This window comes from Ylistrum balloti, unplaced genomic scaffold, assembly GCF_031769215.1.
Source record: "Ylistrum balloti isolate Yb309-2 unplaced genomic scaffold, AGI_CSIRO_Ybal_v1 Utg370186, whole genome shotgun sequence".
NCBI classification, from domain to species: Eukaryota; Metazoa; Mollusca; class Bivalvia; order Pectinida; family Pectinidae; genus Ylistrum; species Ylistrum balloti.
In genome coordinates, this window is record NW_026782169.1 from 964,212 (window position 1) to 981,380 (window position 17,169).

The 17,169-nt window shown below is 35.0% G+C and overlaps 2 protein-coding genes across 2 annotated transcripts; one reads left to right on the forward strand and one right to left on the reverse strand.

The window, feature by feature from the left end:
* Positions 1 to 1,700: 1,700 nt before the first annotated feature.
* Positions 1,701 to 3,728, reverse strand: LOC132551207 (myogenesis-regulating glycosidase-like). The gene has a single exon (XM_060215321.1). The coding sequence runs from the start codon at positions 3,726 to 3,728 to the stop codon at positions 1,701 to 1,703; it is 2,028 nt and encodes a 675-aa protein (XP_060071304.1).
* Positions 3,729 to 6,847: 3,119 nt separating this feature from the next.
* On the forward strand, positions 6,848 to 16,814 carry LOC132551214 (integrin-linked kinase-associated serine/threonine phosphatase 2C-like). The gene is made up of 10 exons (XM_060215328.1): positions 6,848 to 6,883; positions 8,726 to 8,863; positions 9,299 to 9,416; positions 10,610 to 10,716; positions 11,216 to 11,309; positions 11,651 to 11,738; positions 13,187 to 13,302; positions 14,212 to 14,331; positions 14,795 to 14,876; positions 15,392 to 16,814. Exons 1-10 carry the CDS (start codon positions 6,853 to 6,855, stop codon positions 15,539 to 15,541), a joined length of 1,044 nt encoding a protein of 347 aa, XP_060071311.1. The 5' UTR covers positions 6,848 to 6,852; the 3' UTR covers positions 15,542 to 16,814.
* Positions 16,815 to 17,169: the final 355 nt, after the last annotated feature.

Genomic DNA, 17,169 nt, shown 5'->3' on the forward strand with positions numbered 1-17,169 from the left:
TAATTGATAGTAGAAGGTAAGATGTTCATGCCGAAAGTATGTTCATTGTTAGCTCACCTGAACCAAAGAGCCAAGTGAATTATAGAGATACTGCGGCGTCCATCGTCGATCGTCTGTCGTCAGTCAACTTTTTCTAGAATATACCACCAGGCATGAACGACTTTGGAGGTTTTGGCCAAATTTGGTCAGAAGCGACCCTAGGGATTTTTTTGTAGAAATAGTGTATCCCACTCCCCCTTCTCCCCCGGGGCCTGAGATGTAGGGTCAAAAAGGCGAAATTTGGCAAGTCCTTCAAGATCCTACTCCACCTGTAAGGATGATTGGATTTTGCCCAATTTTTGTCTGAAGGATGTTTGGGTAACAGGGAATCAATTGTCTATAGACAGTGGTTATCGACCCCTTGGGGCAGGAGGGGCAGGGCCTAATACGGGAAATAGAGCAAATTCTTTAAATCCTACTCCTGCAGAAATGATTCGGTTTTGTCCAAATGTGGTGTGAAGGATGTTTCGGTAAAGGGGAAACAATTTTTTTTTATATAAATTGTCAGTTTCGGACTCCTGAGGTAGGAGGTGCGGGCGCAGTAAGGGAAATAGAATAGAATAGAATTCTTTAAAATCCTACTCCGCGTGTAGGAATGATTTTGCTTAAATCTGGTTTGTAGCATATGAAGGAAAATCAATGTTGTATAAATTATGAGTCTTGGCCCCCTAAAGCAGGAGGGGAAGGGCTTAATAGGGGAAATGTTTTGTCTTTGAAACAGTTGAGGTCCCCACCCCATAACCATATATAACATTACTGGCATTAAGAGATAAACACCTTTGTTATGAAAGAATTAACCCTCGAGTGTGGCACACCTCTAGAGACATTATTTCTGGGTAACATTTTTGACATAACTGAGATACAAACCCAATAACCATATAAACTCTTACTGGGCATCAAAAGATATAATGTGACTGAGCTTTGATTTGGAAATATTTGAGATACCCAACCTATAGGCATGTGTACCATTGTTGAGCTTTAAGATCCAGGTGAGTGTTACAGCCCCTGAGCCTTTTGTATAAGATGTTGATATACTTGGAATCAAAAGCAACATTTCTCAGGGAAGTGGTTGAATTGTCGTTATGCTGGAGTCATTAGCTATATTTTCCAGGTAATTGGTTGGACTGTTGTGGTGGGGGTCACCAGATACATTGTATATTTCACAGGGAAGTGGTTGGACCGTTGCTGTCTTAGAGGAGGTCATAAGCTATATACATTGTATCTCTCTGGGAAGTGATGGGATTTGGTGGCAGTGACATCGAGGTCAGTGCCCCAATAGAATTGGTCTTCCATCCATGGTTATTTGCGTTCCTTTTTCAATCGCATCATGCTTCTTTTGTTGACATGAAGGAATATAATGATAAAGGTCCTTAATGCGATCCAATCTAAGTCCATCTAGTAGGAAAAGATGATTTTATTCAGATGTAGGAAAAAAAGAAAGGCTACACATGGACGAGGAATTTGGAATCAGACCAAAGTCTCAGTTCTACTATTAATTCCATATCCTTGGTTTGAATGGACCATCAGTCCACACCTATGTCAGTTTCCAGAGGTTCTGTCAATAAGTTGTTCAGAGTATATATTATACATCATTTTAGAAATATTGATTGTCCGTTATCTGTAGTAATGCTTTTTTTTAAAGAAAAGTATGGATTCAGTTCTTAACTGGTGGCAACGGAACCATTTAATCTAATAAAGTACGGCAGCTCGTGTATGTCTGCAGCGTAATCTCGTATCCAACCTTGCTGCAAGACCGAGCCCCTTAGCATATCCTGCCACGCCCCTTCAACCAGATAGATATCCCTATGGCGGGCCCCTTTCTTCAAAATGGGAGCGACAAGAATATCGTTGCCAAGAAGAAACTCGGAGTCTATTGTTTGTGCGTTCTCGTCACCAGGTGCAACCCACCATAACGGTCTGATAATTGGGGCACCGGTTCTTGTAGCTTCACGTGCAAGACTGATAAAGACTTCAGCGTACTTTGAATGTAGGTCAATATATTCACGAGAAATATTAACAACTGCTTCGTCAAATAGCCAAGGACCGATCGAAAACTGCATGGCAGGAAGGAATGTGTTGGCTTGAAGCCATCGGATATACAATTCCCGATCCGGAAGTCCAATGTATCCATTTCCACCGATCATATCTGGTAAAACATATGGATATCCAAGAAGACCGAACGTCATAGCAACCGGGATAAGCTTTTCTAGACCGTTGTTCCGACCCCAAGAAGAAGTGAGATCCAATACCCTAACAAACATTGGAAGATCCTGTGTACTCGCCCCAACACGTACTTCTTGGTGCCGAACAATGGTGTCGGACTGATACGCTAGACGCGACCACAATTCGGCATATACATAAGGATTGCTGTCGTTATTCTGAAAAACAAACACTTTAGGAATCGCGTTACCATTGCCGCCGTCAAATTTAAATGAACTTATATTGTACTCGGTCTGTAATTGGTTGAGAAATCCTAAGAACCAAACAACGGCTTCAGGATTCGAAACATCAAGCACAGCGGCAGCATTTCCCCGCCACCAAGACACCAGAGCCGGAAGGTCGCTCCCCACCTGACGGAGAAAATATTTCTTTAATGCCCCAATTTTGAAATTTTCAGAATCAATATTAAAAAATGGATGAATCCATATCGTTACCCGGAAACCTTTGTTTGTGAGGTCTTCCATCATGCCTCTAGCGTCTGGAAATTTCGACATGTCAAAGGTCATATCGCCGTATTTAGGTGTCCAGTTATCGTCGATTTCTAATTGTGAGTGAGAAAGGTTGTTGTTGAGGATGTCATCAGCAAATTGTAGAGTTGTCGTTTGATTAATGTCGGTATGATATTGTGCCCAAGTTGACCATATAGGATACTTGAAGATTTGTTCATCAGGAATATCCAAAGGTTTGCTTCGAAACCTATTAGACATGTAATCATGAATCGTGCGAACATTTAGGGCCTGGCAGACATGGTATTTGAGGAATGGTAATTTCCCTTGAGTGTTAACATATGGGTAAATTCCGTTATAGGTTGACGTCAGACAAATTCTCTTGTCGTGTGTTTCATTGATACTGATGAACAAAGGAACGTCCTTCTCGATAAATATCCCAATACCGTCTGTTGAGATGAAATACCTGTCGACGACATCACCAATCTTATCCATGTATGTGTCTGTAGGGACGTAAGCCGAGGTTTCCCGAGTTGTCCGTTCGAGAGGCCAGTATTGGTGATAATCTTCGTAGCCTCCGTACCAGTGACTCGCGCCTATATCATAACAATCCTTTAGAATCTGACCGGGGCACATTTTCGCTGTCCATTCAATATCGTAACAAGAAACTTCTCCTGTCTGACTGTGTACTATTTCGAGCTTCCGGTCTTTGTCCCAGTCGAGGCACAAGTCCATCTTTACATCTTGTGTACAGTCCCGAGGTATTCCAAGTGACTGATTCACGCCAAGTTGTCCGTTGAATTTCACACTCAGTCCATTGAAGAGATAATATGTTTGGGTATTTCTCCGAAGATCAGCATTACCAACCTTCCATGACAACTCTTCAGCCGAATCGTCTTTTTCGTTACTTTTTCTCGTTGTTGCCCATACGATCATTCCGACCGCAACACATACAAGCGCCACAAAAACAGCGACGAGTATAACTGTCCGACGTCCGCCGCGTGCTTGAGCTTTATCCGCCATAAGCAATATCTGAAAAAATTACATCGTCTACAAGTTCAGCAATCAACAATTGAATGTAAGAAAAAAGTCAAAGGGTTGCGGGGGTGGGAACAAACTGCCACCGGTTGAGAAACCATAAACCCAACAGACATCAGCTTCGTACAACATGTTTTGAACCCATGTCGGGGGGAAAACACAGGAATTTGTTACGACTTCTCGACCCACGGTCCATATATGTGTATTTCAGTCAATTTATTACGTATGTATGGACCGTGAGTTAAGAATCCCTGTATGGGAGTGTCATCTGATGTTCAAGCTTGATTGCACACATCACAGCAACCATACTGTGAGTAGAACATACTGGGTTCGTGTTTCCTTAGCCTGTGTATCACATAGTTCAGCTGCCATAGTAGCAATATTAGTATATGGAAACAAGTTAGGGAATTAGGGACAGAATCAAATTAAATCATCAAATACATCAGATAATATACCCACGAGAAATTGAACTTCGGTCGCTTGCCTGAAACACAATTAGGTTTTTTTTTACCATAGATGTAGATTGGTGAAGACGATTGGACAGTTTCATGGTCTCAATAATGATCTCCTTGGCAAACATTCTGATTACTTATGATAAAAGAGGTTAATAGCATGCCTTAAGGCAATTTTGTTTCAAACTTGGTTCTCATTGGAGAACGTAACAATACTTACATGGACAGACCAAAAGTATTTCTTGCTTAAATTTACATTTTTCAATCTTATTCAGATTTTGTTCTTGGCTTATTGAATTTGATCAAGAATTTTCATTTTGCTAAAATAGCGTTATTTTCTTGGGTTTTTTTAATGCTTGACCTTTGACCTTTGTTGATTTCAGAAGCACAGTATCACACAGAGTATCGACATAATAGTTTACCTTTGACATTTTTACAGTTTCCATATCACAATTGATTCTGCCAACTAATGGACCACATAAAATAAAAATGAAATCAATATGATGTAGGAGTATAGATATATATAAAAGTAACTATGTCACCAAGTCATTCTTAAGCGCCGCTTTCTCATCTGGAAAAAGTCTTGTTAGGAAATCAATGCTGATTTGCTCCAAGATATTTTACCAAGTTCTACGGTTTAGATCTGCAAATATATATCGAATTCCACAGTTTCTTATAGTCAAACCCATAAGTAAAGTCCCGCCAAATATTACTTAACTAACAATAAACAATTATGCAAAACGAAATCGACATTTTGCAGAAATCGTATGTTTTGAACCAAAAGAATGGGTCTATTGTCCATGGTTTATAAGTCAATGTAGGTCGGTTTTTTTTTTCAAACTTACCGTAGCTGTAAGTCTTCTTAGTGCGTGTGAGTACACGGCGACACTACTGGGAGAGAGAGGATATCTTAGGCACAGTATACCTCGGGTGTTTAGATAGGCTTATAACGTTGCCAGGAAGGTTAGCTATGTACACTACATAGACGTGTGTCTATGGTGTTCTTAAAACAGGAAATAAACAAAACTAAGTACATAAAACACATCAAATGATCCTTCAATCTAATTTAGCATTCTACAATTGTAAAGACATTTATCACACATCCGACTGTAATGCAGTGAATTCCCCATGTAATGATAACAATAGTGTATTGAGCCCTGGATGTGTCAGTTAGAAAATTGATTGCAATGTCCTTATATAAACAATGACGTTACGTCATGAATTCAGAACGGCGCAACAAAATGGCTTCCTCTATTCCATTTTTGTTGTCCAAGTTTTTACTTCAAAATCTGTCAAACTGTAATTTTTTGCAGATATGTAAGAAACAGTATCTTAAATTTGTTTCATTTTCATGCTTTATATAAATCTCGTCTCGGAGATTTAATATTTGCTCACAAAAGCTTGCAACAATGAAAATTTATCAGGCTCGTTTCATAAAATTTCATATCAACTGAAAACTCCTGTGTGTATCCTTTTATGTATAGACATATAAGAATGTATTGTAAGGCATTTCAAACTCATCAAAATCGATATCTGAGAAATGAAAAAAGAGATGAAAATAGTACTTGCACCACGCATGCTGATATTGCTAATTTTCGTCAACACAATTTTAAGCCGACGTTTCTAACTTTTTTTTTTATAGTTTCCGTGTTCAGGAGTAACGCGAAGTTTTTTTTATTCCAACTTTTTTCCCCTTTCTGATGTAATATGTTTCATATATTTTTACTACTCTTTACACATTTATATGACCAATAAAACTTGCGTTCAGCTACAAAATAATTCCTTTTATAGGACGACCTCCAGGACACATGATAATTTTGTGTCTGTAGAAAGTCAACTTGCAGTTATGCACATCTCTCAAATGGGCGTAATGCTCTTTCATCCAAAGTCTCCGAAATCATGTTGTGCACCAGAGGTCCACTCTACCAACAAACCACTGCGCAACTGTCTCCAGAATATAAATGAACGGTGACTCTGAAAATATCATATTCAGCTAACGACATGCAGTTTGTATTTATTGAAAAAAATTAAATCAGTAGTATGACCCACCGGCGGATAACCTAAATCTCCGATCGGAAAATTGTATGTCGATTATAAAGTCTGGTAAAACATTCTGTTTATTTATTCACCTTCTTCTCCTTTACTCGGTGTCTTCGCAAATACCTCAGACAAATAACGTGAAGATATTCAAAATTCTGACGGTTAGTAATATGATCCTATAGTTTGGTCAAACTGATTTTTTTTTTTATAGAAATTAATTGAAAACTACTACGTTTGTTAGGAAAATTTATTTTGGTATACAGTTTGTTTTTCAAACACTAAAAATGAAGAAAATGATAAATCATAAAAGATATTTGGTTTACTAAAAAAAGTTATGCCCCTACTGAAGGCTCGGCTGAATTTCGTAAGTCAAGAAACATATTTGTCCGTAGTAGAAAACAAAATTTACGACGTGTGCGTTCACGAAATATCAACGAAAAAACCCTTTTCTGTCGGGATTTACAATATCAAATTGATTTCAAATTATCTATATGTGCTGACCAAGAGACGTCAAAACTTTTGTTAATAAGCATATATCCGGAAAAATTATTTTCCTACTCGTAATTTATAGCTCCGTATGTCAGTTCCGGTTACAATAAAAGCAAGAAGCGAGGGAAATGGACTTGTTTGGTGATCTACCAGAACCATGTAAGTATTGTAATGATGTAAACACGGGCATTCCACGTGTTATTTTGTATCATTAACATAAGAGTGCAAGTTGGATCAGTCAAATTTATTGTTATCCATTGAATAATTGCCGATTCGTTGGGGGTCAAAAACTGGATACTGTGACTGCCGCGATAGATATGGGCATTTCTGATAAATAGGTTTGGTGCGATATGTGACCGTACGGTTGATTGTCGTGTCTATATACCGAAGCTAAACACCCTTCGTCGTACCCTTTGTACCTAGCACAGAAAGTAGATGTCCAGCCTAACAATCCCGTGTTAAAATAAGTTGTGCAAGGACGGCAAATTAAATTTTATCATTTTAAATGCCTCACAAAATTTTCTAGCATTCTGTTTCTAAACGATCACACACCATTTGGCTACTTGTACATAGGTTTAATGCACATTGCAGCTGCCACTTTATGCATGTACAATACAAGTGTTGAAACATTCTGATAGATTATGTAATATATGTCTTTTCAGAGCCCAGTATTCCATTTCTTTTCATATTACATGCTTCCTATATCCGATTTTGATGTTGACATTTGGCGTAGGTATGAGGGATGAGGATGGAAAATTTTGTAAACAAAACAAATTTGTTAAGTCAAAATCTAAGTTCAAGTAATGGCAGAGTGACACGTTGGTTGATAAGTAGCGATAAAAAAGATGGAAATTGGTATGATAAACTTCTTGCTGTTTGTTTTAACACTGACAATCATGAATATCAGTATTGATACAGTGTAAACAGTCAAGTTGAAAAAGAAATAAAACCAGATGTAATATACAATGCAGATTTTTTGTTTATTTATGAATTTAAGTCAGATTCTAAATAGCAATTGTGAAAAGTATTAGTTAAAGAAAAGCCTGAGGCTGGTCAGGCCATTTTGGCACTTCTGCATGTTGCAATGCAGACATCCAGAATCCTCAGAACACTACAAACATATAATCAATCATAATTTGATACAAAAAAGTATGGTGAGATATGTATTTTATTTATTTCAATAAATTGATGTCACAATCTAAATAGAAATTGAAAGGAAGGGTTGCCACAAAAGCCATAAAATGAAGGAGACAATGTGGGTTTTTGGAGATAATTTGCAGGTTAAACAGACCAGATTTTGCATAAAAATTGGCAATTAGGTTTTTGTTACCAAAATATAAAATTATTTCATTATTGATAAAAACTTTATTTTGCATTTCATAGCGACCTTATATGCATGTATTTTTTAGGTTTTATAAGGGATTTATATGAAAAAAAGAAATGATTAATTCCTTATAGAAATGTCAAAATCTGGATCTGCAAGTCATGAATTTGTATCCACATGTGACCCTGCTAATGAACTTAATATGTTGACATATGTGTTTACTGTGGTGTGAGTAAATTTATAATGAAAATAAAACTATTATTGAGTTTTATACCATAAAATCTGACGGGAATGGGCTACCTTAAACTCCCCATATTAAAAGAAAGAAATGCTTCAGCACATTCAGTACAATGCTTCAGTTAAATCACAGTCAATCGGGTCTCAACAACTATAGCTTGATTAAACTAAAACTTTACTGAAAATGTCATTAATTTTCATAGGGGGATATTTTCATTGAATTTGTAGTTACTACTACCTGGTAATCCATGCTCCAAAAAACGATGAATATATAAGTAAACAACTTGAATTTTAATGGATTTCATTTAAGGAAAGTTCTAATTAAAGTCATATTTCACTGGATTTATTAGAAAGGGAGGTAATTTCCATTCTCACAACTTAAAACTTTTGAATATGATTTCCATTTAACATACAATGCACATGGTTTTTCTGTTTTACAGCAGCTGTGACTACAAGTAATAACTTGTTGACACAAACACCGGGAAAGGTCAATGAAGGAGAAGGAAGAGGGGAGAAGAGGAAAGACACAGAAGATGTACTTTTTCAGAACAAGACTGCTAGCAGGACAAAAGCCTCTGGTAAGTCTGGTTACATATACCCTTAATAAGCACAAATTTGGAACAAATACTGTGTTTTATAGTTTTAATTCATTTTCTGGCAGTATTGAGCTCATAACTATAGAAATTGTCTATTTAAAAAGTCTTTGCTATTGGTACATGTTCAGTTGCCTATATATAGTGATGAATCAAAGTGGCATCACACTCAGCTTAATCTTTTGATAAAACCACCAGAAAGACACTTTATTTTTCATTTTGAAAATCCTGCCTCCACTTTGTGCCAAAGGTTGTACCTAATCTTTGATATATTGTTGAATAATTTCAATAAGTTTTCATTGTGGTTTCTTTACATGCTTTTTATAGCTATAATTATGATTCATATTTCTTAAAAATGATGTGTCATGTATTATTAGACAAAAAAGTTTTAAAATATGAAACGATATGTGTATGCTTCAGTCATGTTCAGATTGAAGGGATTTGTGGCGGAGAGACGTGGTGAAAGAGATGAGATGCAAGATGCACATGTTATAATAGATGAATTTACATCAGAATTCAATGACCTTGATCCATCTATGTAAGTGGTTTTTTCACTTGTAAAGCACTTACATTTGTTTGATGCTTGTGGATTTGAGAATAAAATGACAATATCTGTTAAGTTTCCCCAGAAACTAGCTTATAAGTATTTGACATTTATCTAGATATTTGGAGTAGTTTTAAGGATATGTGAAGTGAAATTTTTCCAATTATCAACTGAGAGTTTTAAAATAAAGAAGGAAAAAAACGGTTTGTGTTGATTCTCACCTGAATGATAATTGGTTCTCAGAAATACACACGTAATGGTTTACGCTCTTTATATTCTCACATAGAATTCTAAATATCATAAATAATAAAGTACCTGGCCCCACTTGTATAAAACATCTCAACTTGAGATTTCCTCAAGTGGAGATTTTCCTCAGCTAATATCTCCTTGAAAAAATCTTGTATGAAAATCCCTCAAGGAATTTCAGGACATCCTAGCCAATGACTTCCTCCTGTTCCTTGAGAAAATTTTATACAAGCCGTTTTTGAGGAGATATCAGCTGAGGAAAATCTCGACTTGAGGAAATCTCAAGTTGAGATGTTTTATACAAGTAGGGCCTGTTTACTTTGATGATGGAATGTAGTGTAGATTTTGATAAATAAAAAAAACTGGCTGTAACAATGAGAAATAAATCTAAATACTTCCATTTTATTTAGCCAGGTTATATTTTAACACATGTATCATTAACTCATCTCTGGCAAATATATTCTTCACAAGTAATAGTTCCTGTTCATGACAAAGGTTATTAGGGGACTGTATATTGCAATACCTAGTATATACTGTTATTGTTCTTTGCTCTGTTAAAAACCAACATTCCATATATTTCTGCAGGGTAGGTGTCATAGTAGTGTTTACAGACACCGTTCCTGGAGACTGTGTTGGGCTTAATACTAGTTCCATTCTAAATTGAATTTATTTTATGATATAACCAAATTCCCAAAATATATAGTCCTGAAAACTTTCTATGCAGCTGATCAATTTTCTTCCAAAATGAGTCAAAATACTGAATCCTAAATGTACAGAATATTTTAAGAGTTCTGGACGTTTGTTGATGTTTGTGAAATGAGTTTGTCAGACTTCTTGTGTACCTAAAGTGCATATATAAATATGTACATAATACATTATAAAGTGTCTGTGTTGGCCTTAGTGTATATATGAGTTTTCACATTCCCTTGCTTGTGTTTCAGTGTGCGTGTAGCTCTGTATGCTGTCTTCGATGGCCATGGTGGTGCTAGGGCGTCCAGGTTTGCATCCCAGCATTTGCATAAAATTCTGCAAGATAATTTCCCTAAGGGTAAAGTATGATAAGAAAAGAAAAATGTTTCTAAAACTTTGATGATTAAAGAAATACCCTATAATATAATGAAATTTGAAGATTTTTTTTAAGCAAAAAGTTTTTTTTTTTAGTGTTAAGAACTAAAATTAAAGATAAATTAACTTATAAAAGATTTTTTATATTATTAAAAAGTTTTTCTAGTAAATAGACAATTTATTTTACTCATAATAAATAGATAAGTAAATGCCTTTAAATCAGTGAACATTGAATTGTAAAATTGTGACTGTTTTACATATAGGTTTGAAATCATGTTTTGTCAAATATCTCTTTTATACTAGTTTCGTATATATAGTGTCTCTGCTAGGCCAAGGTTCATCAGCTGTTGTATCTGTTTATATAATAGCATTGTTCTAATAACAGATAAATATTTTTCACACATTACTAAAGTGCCTACTAACTGTAGAACTAAGAACTATGAAAGTTGTAAACTAATGTCAGATGCCTTTTTCTTCTACAGGGGACATAACCCAGGTTGACAGAGAGATTAAAAAGGCCTTTGTTGAAACATGTAAAAGGATGGATGAAGAATTTCTCAAGCTCGCCACTAAAAGGTAAAAGATAGTTTTGCAAATTAAATATTAGAGTTGTAGTGCATGAGATATTTCATCTTTGTCTTTGAAACTGTTGAGTTTTATACTTGGTTATGAGGGATATTCCAAAATCACATGTACTAGATCTTAGGACTCCAAAATTCATTCCTTTTTTTCAATGGTTCAGACTCCTGTTTCACGCTTCTAAGCAGATTATTAATTGAATTGATTCTGTGAGTGGTACCCCTAAGCAAAACCAGGAGTCTTGGGGGCGGGATAGATGTTTTACTTAAAATAAACCTTATTATTTAACATTTCTTTTTTCTTTTTATATTTTACTTTATTGAAAAAATTGTTTCCAGTAAACCCTCATGGAAGGATGGCACCACAGTTTCCATTGTTCTGATAGTCAATGATACAGTCTACACTGCTAACCTAGGTGACAGCCAGGTCAGTTCTTTTTAACCTTTACTGCTCAGATATGTAGGAGTAGGTAGCATTGTACCAAAATTTTGAAAAAAAAAAAAGATTTTTTTACATCATATATGATGTCATATCCTATTTTTGAATCTGAGCTTTCCTCATTCATTGATCATCTTAAATTGATATAATTTACTAGTTTACATTTCCACAATGATTTATGATTCTTGTTTACTGTAAAATCATATATTTTAGTGGGGCTTAATTTTCAAGTTTAAAAAAAATACAACTGCATAGAAAAATATGATCGTAGATTAAGAAGTCCAATGAAATTGATGAAAATAATTTACACAGCAAAATTAAAGATTTAGCAGTATGTCAGTTTGATGAGCTTGTGATTATTCAACTATATTGACTTTTAAAATATCAAGGTTCAGAGATGTTGTTGTAAACTGCTGTATATAAACTGTTTCAGTTTGTACCAACGGGACTTGGCACAATGTCGTTACTATAGTCCATTATCTGTATTATAGTGACAAGGGTTTGTTATTAGATAGGAAAATGTCTACTTAACTATTTCTAGGCATATTTTCAAATTTGTGATAACTTGGTCAATAACTTGGCCAATCTCATTCATCAAAAACTCATTGAATGCGAAAACTTTTCTCTTAATGGTGATGTATATGATACTTAGATCTATGAACATTAGAATATAAAAAAAAACATGATTTAAAAATGTATGTTCAGTTTTCCATTCCCTAGTGTTAAAACCCTTGTCACTTAATGCATAGATGTGGTTCATAGGTTGGGAATTCATGCCAAATTCCTGTGGTTTGTACAGGAAATCTCCTGTCCAACAGTTCAGGGTCAGAAGATTTTGATAGTCTGTTGGCAAGTGAGCTACATGTATGTGTAAATTTACACATATTTCATACGATAATGTTGTTAAGAATAAAAAAAAAAAAGAAAACATTTGCATAAGGGAAAGACGATTATGAAATTTTACTCTTTAATTGTTGAAAGTTTCTTTGACCATTGACCTGTATCTTCAAAATACAGGAAAATAATCTTACAATAAAACAGTACATTAAAGAATTTGGCCACAATTTCATAATTCTGTCTTACATGATGCAATAATGCATGTAATGTATTTTGAGGATGAAAGGAACCTGTGTGTATTGTGTAAAAACAAGATCATATGAAAAATGTCTGCCTTCTACACCATTGTTTATATATTAGACATGTTCAGTCAAAGTCACACTTTGACACAACATGTACCACATGACCTGTCACCTCATTAAATTTCTCACTTATGCATAACAACTAATTTTGACTGCCTAATAATAGGCATCTGGACATTTTGGAGTGGCACCATATCAGTGGTAGTGCTGTTTAGATAATGATATATTAGACCCAAAATCATGACCTAAATACTTCAAATATTTTTATTAAAGTGACTTTGATATGTTAATGATCAGGTGTTCCTGTGTCGTCAGAAAGAGGACAAACATGTACCTATACATCTAACCACTGTCCACAACCCATCGGCATATGAGGAGAGAATCAGGATCCAGAAAGCTGGTGGTTCTGTTAAGTAAGATTGGGTTACCTCCCTTAGTACGGGTCTATGCAATACACAGCAGTTGAAGTGGGAACATTATCTGTTTTATGGTGATAAAATATTATTGATGAAAGCTATATTTTCTATTACAGTTTTCTTCAACTAATTGCATGCCAACTACTTTAATGTTTGAGAGAGGATGGAATTAGCCTCTCTGTCTGTCCGTTTGTCTGTCTGTTATTTGTATATTCTTATTTCAATTAATTTCTAAACTATTTGATTGATTTCCACAAAAGTTATACATAATCAGTATACCATGTAATCATGCATCCTTCTTTTTTTCATCCACATATTTTGTCAATAATTTCTGATGTACAGAAAGCTGTGTAGTCCAAACCATTTACCTATAAAACTTGCTACAGTTAACTACCCATTACTACTTTCTCAAGTGGTGTGTCAGTATAATATAGTATAGTGTATAAAAGAGTGCTGAGCATATCATTAATGGAGGCCACTAATTTTATAACTGGTCAAAATGTAGACTTTGTCACTTTTCTGATGACATGTAGAGGCACAAGTCTGATAGTTAGTAGACATGTGTTTGATGTGTAGAGACATGTGTTTTATGATAAGTAGAGACATGTATTTCATGATATGTAGAGACATGTATCAGATAATTAGTGAAGACCTGGTTGTTTCATAACGTTTCAGCGTCATTCTAATCATTGCAAAAATAGAATTTTGATTTAGTTTTTTTTTCGAGCTTTTAAGAAAGTTTTAGAAATACCCATAAATAATTTAAAAGTTTGGTGTTATTTAGCATTCTTGAGTGTAATCCAGTTGGTTTAGGATAAGGTTGAATTTTTCAGGAAGGCTTGGTGTTCATTGTTTAATCAATATGTTTCTGTTTTGACACCTTCTTTCCTGATGTCTTGTTGATAGGGAGGGTCGAGTAATGGGAGTCTTGGACGTGTCACGCTCTATTGGTGATGGCCAGTACAAGAAACATGGTGTATCTTGTTTACCGGATATGAAGAAATGTCAGCTCACACATAACGACAGGTATTTAGTTACTGAACAAAAAGAAACGTAAAAATTCTGAAACAAAGTCAGGAGTGGGCTTATTATAAGACAATAAATCCATGGGGTCAACATACAAATTTGTTAATCACAGTCAGGGGTTAGAGGTTTTACAGGATAATAAGCTTATCGCGCAAACATAAAAAATTGATTAATCAAAGGTAGAGGGTAGGGTTATTACAGGACAATAAGCCAAGGGGCCTCCATAAGAGTTCCTAATCAAAGTCGGGGTATAGGTTATTGTGGGACATTGAAATGTCATTTGTTTGTTTTTCTTCTAGATAGCATTATATATGGATGGGCTTATTACCAGACATGGGGTTATTGCTGGAGTTAAACGATACTTTGTCATTAAATTTAAGTGAATTTTGAGGTGAAATTGTTATAGTTGTTTTACATTGCTGTGTGCTGTGGTGATACAACTAAATCTGATTTATTGTCGCAGGTACCTCCTAATTGCCTGCGATGGATTATGGAAAGCCTTTACACCAGAGGAATGTATACAATTTACAAACAGCATTTTAGAGGTAAAATCAATTTTCCATAAAAGTTAATCTGACCTGTCTCAATCGAAAGGTTAGCATACATCATCGGTTATTTTCTCTCTGTTGAATGTCCTTGAACTATTTCTTAATGTGTTATTATTTCAGAAGTTTTTTTTCTTTGTCCCTGCATCTGTGAGAGTTTGTCAGCAATCTAGAAACTTCATTCAATTGTGGGGAATTATCATCAAACCTCGCATAGTTACCAAAATCCTAAATATCCTGGACAATTTTGAGTTTCAAGTTGTTGGGTCAAGGTCACTGTTACTATTTCTAGAAAATCATTTGGAAGGAATTCTTATCAAACTTCACACACTTATAATGAATTAATTTATCTTGAACAAGTTCAAATTCATGATTATTGATTTAAGGTCACTATAATGTTTGAAAATTTATAAATGATTACAGTGTGATAGCTTGTGGGAACCAGTAGGGGACATAGATGGATTCAGCAATACTCCGTTAGCGAATTTCAATGGAGAATTTGTCATCTGTTTCAGGATTCAAGTATACAAGGCACAGATACACAGACAGCCTCGGAAGTTCAATTAGACAGTGTCGTTAACAAATTAGCTAATACTGCGGTGTTAAGACTGAGTTCGGACAATGTGACAGTGATGGTGGTGGGCATTAAAAGTGTTAACAGCTGATACAATACTTACCGTGTTGTCTCGGCATATAGACTCAAGGTCAACATCTGAACAGAGAATATTATCTCAAGAAGAAAAATGAATTCAAATGTATTTTTTTATCTTCGAGTAAAGAAACAGGTCATTATTTCATATAAGACTAAAGAGCGACGGCTTAAAAATCTGAAAAAGGTGTCACTAAGATAAAATTAAAGGAAAGACGATGTGCATCATCGTCAATAAGTACAAGAAGATACATTTCATGAAATATTACTTAAGTTGACCTAGAAGGACTGCAGTTCGTAAAAAAAGTTTCAAACGCTAAGCCTGAAATAAAGTTAATGAAATTCTGACAGGAGAGGACAAATGGAAACTTTGCTAAGAGCTAGACTGCGAAATAATGGTTCCAGGGATTGAGTTTTCTCTGTTTGCATCCAACAAAAGTGACTTGATTATATTTATCTCGCTTTTTCCTATCATTAATCACTACAGGTTGTAATGGTGTACTCAGTACATTATCTCTACATCTGATGAAATGTGTCTAAGTTTTTGTGCTGGGCTGATAATACAAACCAATGAGCTCACTCAGTATATCATCACTACACATGATGAAATGTGTCTAAATATTTTTGCAAACCCTTGGAACCAATCAATAGATGTCAAAGTGCTAAGATGGTTATCTGTAAAGTTTAGAAATTACCTGGTGTCCTTGTAAAGGCAGAGTTCAAGTTTAATTCCCTATGTAAATTTTATGTTCATCTACAGGTAAATGAAAAATAACAGGCTTGAAATGGCTTGGAATGGTATTAATTAAACAATAAGTAATTTAACAAAAAATTTAATACAATAAAAAGACAATTGAAAGCGTTTGGTACTTACTCAGTGTATTTAGTTACTGATCATGTATTAAGAACCCATCGCCATTCATACTACAACTTCCTGATGTAGTGATGTGACAAAGTAACCCAATCTCTGTGAACATTGCCCCAGTCTGAGTCAAAATTCAACAACTTTCTTATAATACCTCAGAGCTGGTTATTTTCAGTAGTCAAATTTTTCATGATTTGTTTTTAAAACAATCAATTTATATTACAAAATGTTTGATATGCCCATTAGAGACAAATTTAAATAAATAAATAAGATAACTGATGGGAAATGCTTGTGTTTCAGTTAAACAACGGCATGAAGATTGATAATGAAAATGGTATGAAAAATTTTAACAGTGTGATTAAAATTGCACAGAATAATCATCCTCTAATTTATTTTATTGAAAATAAATTCAAATTGCTGTAAATTTTTGTTTGTGTTGATATTAAAGTACAGGCGTATTATTCAATAATCATAAGCCTTCATATCCACATGACGATTTCCGGAACTACGCGAACGTTGTCTTTCCTGGGTAGAGTTATCGGACCTGTCTTTGTGATAAACAGAGTTGTCTTTCCTGGGTAGAGTTATCTTATCGGACCTGGGAACAGGTACCAACAAAAGTACTCGATGTAGATGAAAAGCGGTAGGATTTGAAAATTAAATATGGGCAAGCAAGTGAAGATAGATGATTCATGGATATATAATGTTTTAAGTATACTTTACAGTGACATTACACACTGCATATTCAGAATGAAACCCTTGAGTTTTCACTTTATCTG